General features: G+C 41.6%; 2 protein-coding genes, 1 non-coding gene and 2 pseudogenes across 3 annotated transcripts; 3 read left to right on the forward strand and 2 right to left on the reverse strand.

The window, feature by feature from the left end:
* The first annotated feature begins 495 nt into the window (after positions 1-495).
* LOC149670695 (5S ribosomal RNA) lies at positions 496-614 on the forward strand (annotated as a pseudogene).
* A 360-nt stretch (positions 615-974) lies between these two features.
* On the forward strand, positions 975-1,093 carry LOC149670696 (5S ribosomal RNA; annotated as a pseudogene).
* Positions 1,094-5,000: 3,907 nt separating this feature from the next.
* On the reverse strand, positions 5,001-5,714 carry LOC149670697 (uncharacterized). Its single transcript, XM_089840450.1, has one exon. It carries the CDS (start codon positions 5,712-5,714, stop codon positions 5,001-5,003), a length of 714 nt encoding a protein of 237 aa, XP_089696576.1.
* Positions 5,715-9,560, reverse strand: LOC149670698 (uncharacterized). Its single transcript, XM_089840452.1, has one exon. It carries the CDS (start codon positions 9,558-9,560, stop codon positions 5,715-5,717), a length of 3,846 nt encoding a protein of 1,281 aa, XP_089696578.1.
* A 2,351-nt stretch (positions 9,561-11,911) lies between these two features.
* LOC149670699 (5S ribosomal RNA) lies at positions 11,912-12,030 on the forward strand. Its single transcript, XR_016367231.1, has one exon. It is a non-coding gene; the product is annotated as a 5S ribosomal RNA (ribosomal RNA).
* Positions 12,031-12,051: the final 21 nt, after the last annotated feature.

Consider the following 12,051-nt stretch of genomic DNA (forward strand, 5'->3'; position numbering starts at 1 on the left):
AGGTTAATTTGTCTCGCTTAATTTAAATTCGAATTATTATCTAGCACTCTCGGCAACGGCCATATCACGCTGAGAACACCGGTTCTCGTCCGATCGCCGACGTTAGCAGCGTCGAGCGCAGTCAGTACTTGGGAATACTGCGTGCCGTTGGCTTTTTCACTTTTGTTTCCTCTTTAAAATTCCACCCGATATGAAAAAAGCACACATATCTTCTTTTTGTTATTGTTTTATAAAGATGAAAGTTAATTTAATTTAAATTATTAACTAGCACTATCGGCAACGGCCATAACACGCTGAATACACCGGTTCTCGTACGATAACCGAAGTTAAGCAGCGTCGAGCGCAGTCACTACTTGGGAACACTGCATGCCGATGGCTTTTTCACTTTTGTTTCCTCTTAAATTCCACCAGATATGAAAAACAAACATATCTTCTTATTGTTATTTTTTATAAAGATGAAGGTAAATTAAGTTCAAATTATTAACTAGCACTCTCGGCAACGGCCATATCACGCTGAATACACCGGTTCTCGTCCGATCACCGAAGTTAAGCAGCGTCGAGCGCAGTCAGTACTTGGGAGGGCGACCACTTAGGAACACTAAGTGTCGTTAGCTTTTTCACTTTTTTTTTCCTCTTTTAAATTCCAATAGATATAAAAAAGCAAACATATTTTCTTTTTGTTATTGTTTTAAAAAGATGAAGGTTAATTTGTCTCACTTAATTTAAATTCGAATTATTATCTAGCACTCTCGGCAACGGCCATATCACGCTGAGAACACCGGTTCTCGTCCGATCGCCGACGTTAGCAGCGTCGAGCGCAGTCAGTACTTGGGAATACTGCGTGCCGTTGGTTTTTCACTTTTGTTTCCTCTTTTAAATTCCACCCGACTTGAAAAAAGCACACATATCTTCTTTTTGTTATTGTTTTATAAAGATGAAAGTTAATTAAATTAAAATTATTAACTAGCACTCTCGGCAACGGCCATATCACGCTGAATACACCGGTTCTCGTCCGATAACTGAAGTTAAGCAGCGTCGAGCGCAGTCACTACTTGGGAGGGAGACCACTTAGGAACACTGCGTGCCGTTGGCTTTTTCACTTTTTTTTCCTCTTTTAAATTTTAATAGATATGAAAAAGCAAACATGTTTTCATTTTGTTATTGTTTTAAAATGATGAAGGTTAATTTGTCTCACTTAATTTAAATTCGAATTATTAACTAGCACTCTCGGCAACGGCCATATCACGCTGAATACACCGGTTTTCGTCCGATCACCGAAGCTAAGCAGCGTCGAGCGCATACAGTACTTGGGAATACTGCGTTCCGTTGGTTTTTCACTTTTGTTTCCTCTTTTAAATTCCACCCGATATGAAAGAAGCAAACATATCTTCTTTTTGTTATTGTTTTATAAAGATGAAGGTTAATTTGTCTCACTTAATTTAAATTCGAATTTTTAACTAGCACTCTCGGCAACGGCCATATCACGCTGAGAACACCGGTTCTCGTCCGATCGCCGACGTTAGCAGCGTCGAGCGCAGTCAGTACTTGAGAATACTGCGTGCCGTTGGTTTTTCACTTTTGTTTCCTCTTTTAAATTCGACCCGATTTGAAAAAAGCACACATATCTTCTTTTTGTTATTGTTTTATAAAGATGAAAGTTAATTAAATTCAAATTATTAACTAGCACTCTCGGCAACGGCCATATCACGCTGAATACACCGGTTCTCGTCCGATAACCGAAGTTAAGCAGCGTCGAGCGCAGTCAGTACTTGGGAACACTGCATGCCGATGGCTTTTTCACTTTTGTTACCTCTCCGAGTGACGTATGTCACGGAGAGGTTCTAATTTCGACGTGTCTGTGTGTGTGTGTGTGTGTTTGTGTGTGTGTCTGTCTGTTGTTATTGACTTACACCCCAGGGGACCGTGTTCGCAGTTTCCGAATTGAAGCAAATGTGTTCGCTATTTCCGGACCGTATTCACAGTTCCCGGAAATTTCAAAACTTGAATCTATCCACAAATCAACTGGCCACTATTACTTCATCTGACTAGTCAATTGTCTATTCTACATGAATACCAATCTGTACTTATTGGCTTCAAACACCACCATTTTGTGGTCTTTGTCCATTCCACATAGACACTAGTCCGTACTTACTGGCTTCTATCTCCATCATTTTCTGGTCTTTGTTTTGGTCCATCCCACATGGACACCATTTTGTACACCTGGCATCTAACACCACCATCTTCTGGTCTTTGTTTTTGTCCATCCCACATGGACACCAGTCTGTACACCTGGCTTCTAACACCACCATCTTCTGGTCTTTGTTTTTGTCCATCCCACATGGACACCAGTCTGTAACCTGGCTTCTAACACCACCATCTTCTGGCCTTTGTTTTTGTCCATCCCACATGGACACCAGTCTGTACACCTGGCTTCTACTCCTTAAGGTTAAGACATACGCGGCGATCGGCCAGTGTTCGTGAACTAGTCGAATAGGCCTACCGGACAACTTGCGCGGACGACTTGACACGGTAAAAGGTTATAATTAGCCTGGACGCGGTTGTGGTGTCTGACGACAAGAAAGCGAACTTGGTTAACTAAACATAAACAATTTATTTAACTAATGGTAAAAACTAAGCGAAGTGCCCGGACGGCGACTACAAAACCAAATCCAATTTTGATATTAAGTTATCTAATTATATAGTACGAACAAAAAATTAATTCTAAAAATGTACACTAACAAACAAACGATAAAAAATAGGTTTACAAAATTGGTATCTTTTTTATGTAATATCATTTTTTCCGATCGGAACATTCTCCCGGCCTTGATACGTTAGTAGCAAACTTTCAGGGCTCATCTTCATGGTCGAACGGTAGAAGGCATAGCTTGACGATGGGTCGTTTGATTTCACCTTTGGTGGTCCGTAAGGTAACGACCCGAGTATAGCCGTCTTGTCCCGGAAAAATTTCGATCACTCTGGCCAAAGGCCAATTTCCGGGTGAGGTAACGTCTGATTTGACCAAGACCATGTCCCCAACTTCGATATTGCGTTGCGGTTTCATCCATTTGGGTCGTTGTTGAAGTCTAGTTACGTTCTCCCGAAGCCAGCGTTTATGGACATCCTGCTTTAGCTTCTGGAGTAGCTGCCATCGGTTAAGTCGGTTCATAGGTAGGTGAGATAAGTCAGGATCCGGTATTGCTTGAAGAGATTCTCCAATTAGGAAGTGACCTGGAGTGAGAACATTAAGATCGGTGGGATCCGATGAAAGCGGAGTTAACGGTCTTGAATTTAGGCAACCCTCTATCTGTGTGACTACGGTTGAGAACTCTTCGTAGGTCAGTCTGGTGTTACCAATGACTCGATGTAGGTGGTATTTTACCGACTTGACGCCGGCCTCCCATAGTCCGCCAAAATGTGGGGCTCCGGCAGGGTTAAAATGCCATGTTATGCCCTGTGCGGAAAGATGATCTGCGACAGCTGCATTGTGTGGATTTGACTGAATCAGCGTACTTTAATAGACTTAAAGATTTCTGTGATAATTTCAAACTACTGAGTGATAGACAATATGGCTTCCGTGCAAACAGAGGAACTATAGACGCAATCGCAAGCTCTTACAATCAGATCCTCAACTCACTAGACGCGGGGAACAAATGCCTCGGATTATTTCTGGACTTAAGAAAAGCCTTCGATAGTGTCCCCCACATTAGTCTTATAGCCAAATTGCGTCGACTCGGAGTCCGCGGAAAAGCCGGAGATTGGATAGAGAGCTATCTACTCAATAGACAATGTCATACAAGAGTGGGAAAGACTCTATCCTCTGACCGTACTTTGCTGGCCGGAGTACCACAAGGGTCGGTCATCTCTCCACTCTTATTTAATCTGTATATTAACGACCTGACCTCCATTACTGAACCAAGTTCAATTTTTCTATATGCTGATGATGCCCTATTATTATATTCGGGTAAATGCGTCAATGACATTGTTGAATCAACCAATACAGGCTTAGCTAAAATTTACACCTGGTTGCTACTAAATGGACTAGAACTCAACACAGACAAAACGGAATATATCATATTCTCCAACAACAGCAACGACAAAAACACTTACGAAAAGGTTACTATTAATAGTCGTATTCTTAAACGAGTCACAAATTATAAATATTTGGGGATTTGGCTAAATGAAAACTTAAAATGGAATATTCAAGTCGACATGGTATGTAAGGGACTAACTAAAGCCTGTGGACTAATACATCACTGCAAAAACTTAGTCCCGAGAGCTACACTATTTGAAATTTACTACTCCTTATTCTACTCAACCCTTACATACGGGATATCCATCTGGGGTTGGACTACTAATCATAACATTAAGAGAATACAAATTATCCAAAAACGCACCATAAGAAATATTTATAACGTTCCTTTCCTTGCTCATACGGAACCTCTCTTCGAAAAGTCTCGTCTGCTAAAAATAAGCGAAGTAGTAAACTTTGTAACATTAACATTATTATATAGAGATTTATTAACGAATTCCTTCTTCACGATCAGAGCTAACAAAATCGTTTATACTAGGTCTAAAGATACACTTAGTGTAAGCAAGTGTAACACCTCGAAAAAATTAAATTCCGTATTTTATATGGGTCCGATGTTATTTAACACCCTTCCCCAAGAAATACGAGATTTGGATAATATTAAACTATTCAAATTCAAACTAAAAGAACTTATATTATTAAAACTGATAAGAATTTAAATTGGGACCTCCTAGATAATAAACCCTTTATGATAATAACCCTTTTCAATCTGGATTAGCTGTTTAAGATTCAATTAATCGAAATAATATAATAGGCTCAACTTTTTTGATTTTTTGATTTAAACTTTGTTTAATTTATTTATTAATTTATTATCAGTTTTAATTACTAGAATTTTATTATTTGTTTTGTTAAAAAATCTATGCGAAGCAGGGCTAAAAAGTCGCTAGTTGACTTAGGCCCTTATAAAACGAATCTAATGTAAACGTGAATTGGAAATAAATAAACTTTGAAATAAACTTTGAAATAATTCCTTTAGTTCCTTGGCGGCCCCAACGAAGGTCGTTCCACAGTCGCTATATATATCGCTAGGCTTCCCACGTCTTGAAGTGAATCGGCGCAATGCTGCCAGAAAGGCTTCGGTGGTTTGTGATGAGACAATTTCAAGATGTAGTGCCTTCGTCACGAAGCATACAAAAAGGGATAAGTAAGCCTTGTAGGATGTCTTGCTTCTCGGAGTGATTGGACGAAGATAAAAGGGTCCTGCGTAGTCAACGCCAGTTCTCGCAAATGCTCGGCAGTATTGAACTCGAGCCCTTGGTAGATCACCCATCATCTGGTTAGCGGTGGCGGCACGATATCTGGTGCAGACTGCACATTTCCGAATTTGGTGTCTTACTGCATCTCTTCCTCGAATGATCCAATACTTTAATGATAGGATGCTCTGAACCATCTGAGTACCAGCATGCAGATTTTGGGTATGGGCCTCTTGAATGACCATCTCCGTAAATTTGTGATGTCTCGGTAGCAGAATTGGACGCTTTGTGGCTGTATCGAGATCTGCGTGTTTAAGTCTTCCTCCTACACGGAGGACCCCGATGGAATCCAAGACAGGATGTAGACATAGTAGTTTGCTTCGCTTCGGCAACGGATTACTCTGGCGTAAGGACTCTATCTCTTCCGGAAACATTTAGGCTTGGACTATCTTTACTAATGTGAGCAACGCGTTCTCTAATTCCATGCTTGTCAAGGGACCAGAAAGTATTACGGCTTTGAAGTTGGGGTCTTGTCTCTTCCGGTAACTGTTCAGGCCATTATGTTTGAAACGAAGTATCCATGCTGTTATGCGTCGTAGTCGCAGAAGCGTAGAGAACCGTGTAAAGATGTCGTTATCAACAATTATTCTTGTGGTCATAATGACGATTTTTTCTTCTTCTTCGATGGCTGTGGCATTCGTCTTGGAATCCGAAATGGATGGAGTTGGCCACGGCTCCCGACTGGATAGCCATAGAGGTCCCTTCCACCAGAGTTTATGGTTTAGTAGCTCGGGCACTGATACTCCTCTGGAGGCTGCATCAGCTGGATTCTCAAGTCCGGGAACATGATGCCAGTGTGATACCGGAATTATCTCTTGAATTCTTGAAACCCGGTTTGCGACAAACGTCTTCCATCGACGTGGACAAGAGGACAGCCAACATAATACGATGGTCGAATCTGTCCAAGCTTTAACTTGATTGAAGTTCAGATTTAAGGACTCTTGAACTGTTTCCATGAGATCCGCAAGGAGCAATGCACCACAGAGCTCCATCCTCGGGATTGATATCGCTTTATTTGCCGGAGCCACTCTTGTCTTTGCTGTGAGTAATGAAATGTGGACATTTCCAGCTTGATCGACCGATCTCAGATATACCACTCCAGCGTATGCTTTCTCGGATGCATCCGAAAATCCGTGAAGTTCGAGAACGGATATCTCAGGTAAAGAATGCATCCATCGGTCTATTCGAAGATCTTGAATGTTTATAATGGAATTCTTGAAATCCGCCCATAATGTTTGAACTCCTACGGAAGTTTCGGCATCCCAATCGATTTTCTCCTTCCATACATCCTGCATCAAGATTTTCGTGCGAATAATGATGGGGGCAAGCCAACCCATGGGATCGAAGATCTTCGATATTTCGGAAAGTAGAGTCCTCTTCGTAAGAGGTAACTGACAGGGCGCAGGTTGTACTTTGAACAGGAACTGATCTTTCCTCGTATCCCAGTAAAGTCCGAGTGTCTTGACAAGAGCATCGTCATCCATCGCTAGTATGTTCTTGGAATCTTGTAACTCAGGCGGTACTTCTGTTAAACAATCAGGGTCGTTTGAGGCAAATTTACTGAGTCGGAAACCGGCACCATCGCACAGTGAGAGAATCTGGTATATAGCGATCTTGGTTTGTGTTGCGGTTTGTCCTCCGCTCATTACATCGTCCATGTAAAAATCCCTTTTGATAATCGCAGCTCCCAACGGATGTTCATGTAACCCCGTGTCGCCCAGCTCCTGCAATACTCGAGTTGCCAAGAAGGGTGCCGAGGCTGTTCCATAGGTTACAGTGTTCAATTGGAATTCTTGAACAGGAGCCTTGGGTGTCGACCGCCACAGTATGCATTGCAGATTTCGTTGTTCTGGGACTACTAGTATCTGGCGGTACATTTTCATGATGTCAGCGACAAAGGCAATACGATGTATTCTGAACCGCATGACAATGGCATATAGCGAATCTTGGACCACTGGACCCACGAGTTGCGCGTCGTTGAAGGAGAATCCAGAGGTGGTCTTAGAAGATGCATCGAAGACCACTCGGAATTTACAGGTTTGGTTCCAATCTTTCATTACATAGTGATGAGGAATATAGACTCTTGCAGACTTCTTTTGGTTCTCTGGCAAGATCTTCGACATATGTCCCAACTCTTCGTACTGTTCCATGAATCCTTCGTATAAGGCTTTCAACTCCGGGCGTGCGTCGATCTTCCTTTCAATTTGGTAGAATCTTCTCAGGGCTATCTCGCGCGAAGATCCAAGAGGAATCGTTGGCTCTTTCATTGGTATGCGTACCACGAATCTTCCGGCTGGATCTCGGTAATGGAACTTTAGAAAATCCTCCTCGCAAGCTTTTTCTTCCGGCGTCATGACTTGTGTCTTTGGCACTTGTTCAATCGCCCAAAATTGATTCAGGGTTTCTTCGAGTGTGAGAGTATGATGAAGGTGTACTCTAGGTTGGTCAATGCTCGTCGGCCCGGAAACCAGCCATCCTAGCTTGGAATTGATCGCATCCGGAGAAAAGGCATCCTTGGTTCGTTTCCCATTTAAAAGGAGTTTGAAAAATACGTCAGCACCCAACAGTACATCAATGTCGCCAGGGATGTTAAACTCGGGATCCGCCAGTCGCAGCTTCCTGAGATGAGGCCAATTGCTTGTATCATATTTTCGTAAAGGTAGCTGACATGTGATTTTCTTCAATACATAAGCGTTGACACAAAACCTTTCTGACGTTGTGTCCTCGAAGAATGGTTTGAAATGAACCTGAGTAAGTCCTCTAGCTCGACCGAGTTGCGTCGCACCTAGGCCTACTACTTCCGTCTGGACTTTCTTTCGTGCGAGGCCCAGTCTCGCCATGCACGCTTCGGAGATGCACGATACAGTCGATCCGCCATCCAATAGAGCTCGAACTTGAAGGGCTGTCTCTTGCGCAGTTTTTACTTTGATTACAGCGGTAGCTAGTATGGAATCATCCCTTGCACAGGCGGCGTCCTGGACATGAAAATTCTGCGCCTGGCTTGGTTGTTGTCTATCGGACTCTTTTGTATTGGATGGTTGACTACTTGACTCTTTGTCTGGTTTCTCAACTTCCACGTGAAGAAGGGAGTGATGCTTTTTATCGCAGGTCTTGCAGTATTTTTCCAGTGGACATTCTTTCACTCTATGTCCCGTCCGAAGGCAGTTGAAACAAAGGTTCGATTGCTGTACTAATGATCGTCTTTCGTGGACCTTCATAGCGGACAGTCTTGGGCATCGGAAATTGAAATGATTGGCGGAACAGAACGAACATTTACCATCTGAGGACGATGCTCCAGTTCTGGTGTGCAAGGTCACTGGGTTCCTTGTGACGTGAGGATTGCGACCGGATGATGATGCCGCCAAGGAGCGCGCTCTTTGTTCAATAAATTCCAGCAGATCGCTTGATTTTGGTATCTCTGTGTTCTTGAGACTAAGTTCCCATTGCTCCTTAGAGGACGGATCTAACTTCTGGGTTAGAAGGAACAACAGAACGGCATCCCATTTATTCGCTATCGGAAGAGTGTCGAGAGCTCTGGTACATTCCATCGCCGCATCCACGATCGATCGTAAGGCATTTGAGTTGCTGGTTGGTATCATGGGCAGCGAGCAGAATCGTCTCATAATGGCAAAGTAGAGTTCTCTGTTGTTTTCGAACCTCTTGGTGACCGTATCCCAAGCAATGGTGTAATTGGCATCAGAAATGGTGAGTGATTTGATTAGATTTACGGCGTTTCCGGTTAAACTTGACTTGAGATAGGTAAATTTCTGGGCATCTGATAATTCTTGATTGTTGTGGATGGCAGTGAGGTACATGTCCCGGAATGATATCCAATTATGTATTTCTCCCGCGAACGTTGGGAGGTTGATTTTAGGTAATTTGATCTCCGAATGTGACCCTACAGACAACTGACGTGTCGAGATTGGAACCATAGTGGCTAGCATAGATTTAAGTGCGCATTTCGAATTCGTATACAACGTGAATAAGTCATCCCATTTCCGTTCATGCAGGCCAGCATTTTCAGCGTCCAACGAGACCACCTTGACATGCGCATCATCGATGACTTGCCACGACTTGTCCACTTCTTCCAGAAAAAATTCCAATTGCTGTTGATTAAGAGGAGTCTTGGCATGTGTTTGAACTCTGTTGCTGATGTTGTTCAGACCCAATTCGCCTTTATTCCGTTCCGCAGTGGCTTTCTCCAGAGCGGTTACTGGCATTGTGAACGTCCGCAGTGGTGATCAACCCAACGACCAGCTTTCCACGTAATTAAGCCGACTCTGACGATCCGGCTCGACGGACCATAAATGTTCGTGAACTAGTCGAATAGGCCTACCGGACAACTTGCGCGGACGACTTGACACGGTAAAAGGTTATAATTAGCCTGGACGCGGTTGTGGTGTCTGACGACAAGAAAGCGAACTTGGTTAACTAAACATAAACAATTTATTTAACTAATGGTAAAAACTAAGCGAAGTGCCCGGACGGCGACTACAAAACCAAATCCAATTTTGATATTAAGTTATCTAATTATATAGTACGAACAAAAAATTAATTCTAAAAATGTACACTAACAAACAAACGATAAAAAATAGGTTTACAAAATTGGTATCTTTTTTATGTAATATCATTTTTTCCGATCGGAACAGCCAGGGTTACGAGAAACGTCCGTCCTCCCAATGGTGGGGCTTCCACCAAAGGTTCACGCAATTGCGCTGTTCTTATCCATAGCTGCGATTCGACACCCTTATATACTACCTATTTGATGAAGGCGAAGCAACCGGCGTATGCTTCATTTCAAACGCCAATATTAGTCAAGTCTCTCAAGAATGTTTAATTGTTCTTTTTCAAAACGATGTAACGCTCAATAAGGCGAACAACTATCGAAGAAAATATTTAATATTAATTATATTTATTTTATTATTTAAGATAATCATGTCTCTCAACTCAAAATTAATACGGAAAGGGTAAAACAGCAGTCTATGTGTTTGTCTATATGTGTCCGTCCGTTGTAACACTAGTGCGCTGCGTTAGAAGTTCGTTTTGTTTTGATGTGTAAAGAAATCCTTCAGAACCTTAATATTCCCGTTTTCCATAATATAAAATGAATATGTGGAAATATTTTTCGTAATTTTGATGCATTTAGTACTTTTGTAGCTTTATAGCTCCGTTTCATTTTAATATTCCAAAGATTTTTTTTAATATTATTATTTAAAATGGATGTTTATATATTACTTAAGCTATACTACATCTGTTTATAGCATAATCCTTTCTAAAGTCACAGTGAATACAAGCTCAACGCTGTTATGTTGGCCAAATGAACTTTTGTTTGTCAATAGGCCTAGTGAACCAAACAGTAAACGTTAGGGTTTTGTTTTCGTTTCTGTATGCAGAGACATTAACGGTTCAGAATGAGCCGAAAGTTAAATACACTCTTAAATAATTAGGCTTAGATTTTATAATCATGGTGGAAATCTGGGCCGCGTTCAGCAGAGCCCAGCGATGTTAGCAGTGTCCTACATAACGGGATTTTGTTTTTGAATTTTGACGTCACGGTCCTTAGCGCTGAGCTACTAGCGCGGTCTTCAAAAAAAATAGTCGGCTTTTTGGATAACGTGACGTAAGACGCGTAGTTCTCAGCTTGGCGAAAAAACCATGGAGGAATTAATACAAATAGCTTTATGGGACTATAGCTATTTAATTGGCGTGAAACCAGTTGATCACGCGAGAATTTTAAGAGATATGTTATTTTCTAATTTTAATTATAAAAGTTGTTATCTATCTCTATAAATATGTTATCCTACAATTTTTGTTAAGCCTTGGTACCTTGCACGCTTTATTGCGCTAGCGTCATTTATAAAACGCCGATGACCGGAGAAAAGCTATGACGACAGAGCTCACCGGTAAACATTTCCAAAATCCGCTGTCTTTTTTGGTGAGCTCTGCTGAACGCAGCCCAGACCAGTGAAAGGTCTGATCGTAATCGGATAATAGCTTCGTGTTTTCATGCTTTTTATGGTACGCATTTACTTTCAGTGTGTGTAGCCACAAATAAGCTTTGGTGTTATGTAACGTTAAGTCATGTTGTTAAACTAAGAAAATCGTTGAGGTGAAACGAGAGGATAGTGTTTACATGCCAACCCTGTTGTGAATATGGCTTTGAACATAGAGGGCATACAGATGAAGGAGTAGAAAATTGGGCCTTTACAAACACGTAAAGGTAATATCCCTCCAAAGTTTTATCTCTTCATTTCCCGTTTTTCCCCATCGGATGATTTAAATGTGTACAAGTATATCATTATTGGATGTAAAATGTCGTCTGATTTACAGTAAATTTGCTATGCTTTGTATACTGCTTTAATATTTCATAAATTTTCACTTAAGAAACATTTCCATATCTGGGTAAATAAGTTTGTAAGTAGTCGTCTTGACTCGGAGAGGTAATATTTTGGTTTTCCCAACTTGTTTCCTCTTAAATTCCACCAGATATGAAAAAACAAACATATCTTCTTATTGTTATTTTTTATAAAGATGAAGGTTAATTAAGTTCAAATTATTAACTAGCACTCTCGGCAACGGCCATATCACGCTGAATACACCGGTTCTCGTCCGATCACCGAAGTTAAGCAGCGTCGAGCGCAGTCAGTACTTGGGAGGGCGACCACTTAGGAACACTGCGTGCCGTTAGCCTTTTCACTTTTTTTTTCCTCT

The sequence above is a fragment of the Phalangium opilio genome, unplaced genomic scaffold (genome assembly GCF_054372755.1).
Source record: "Phalangium opilio isolate 3A_F unplaced genomic scaffold, DU_Popi_V2 ptg000054l_1, whole genome shotgun sequence".
In the NCBI taxonomy this organism is placed as follows: domain Eukaryota; kingdom Metazoa; phylum Arthropoda; class Arachnida; order Opiliones; family Phalangiidae; genus Phalangium; species Phalangium opilio.

Excerpts from the sequence above, each read along its gene's own strand:
- LOC149670697 (XM_089840450.1), bottom strand. The coding sequence starts at position 5,714 with ATGTTTCCGGAAGAGATAGAGTCCTTACGCCAGAGTAATCCGTTGCCG.
- LOC149670698 (XM_089840452.1), bottom strand. The coding sequence starts at position 9,560 with ATGCCAGTAACCGCTCTGGAGAAAGCCACTGCGGAACGGAATAAAGGC.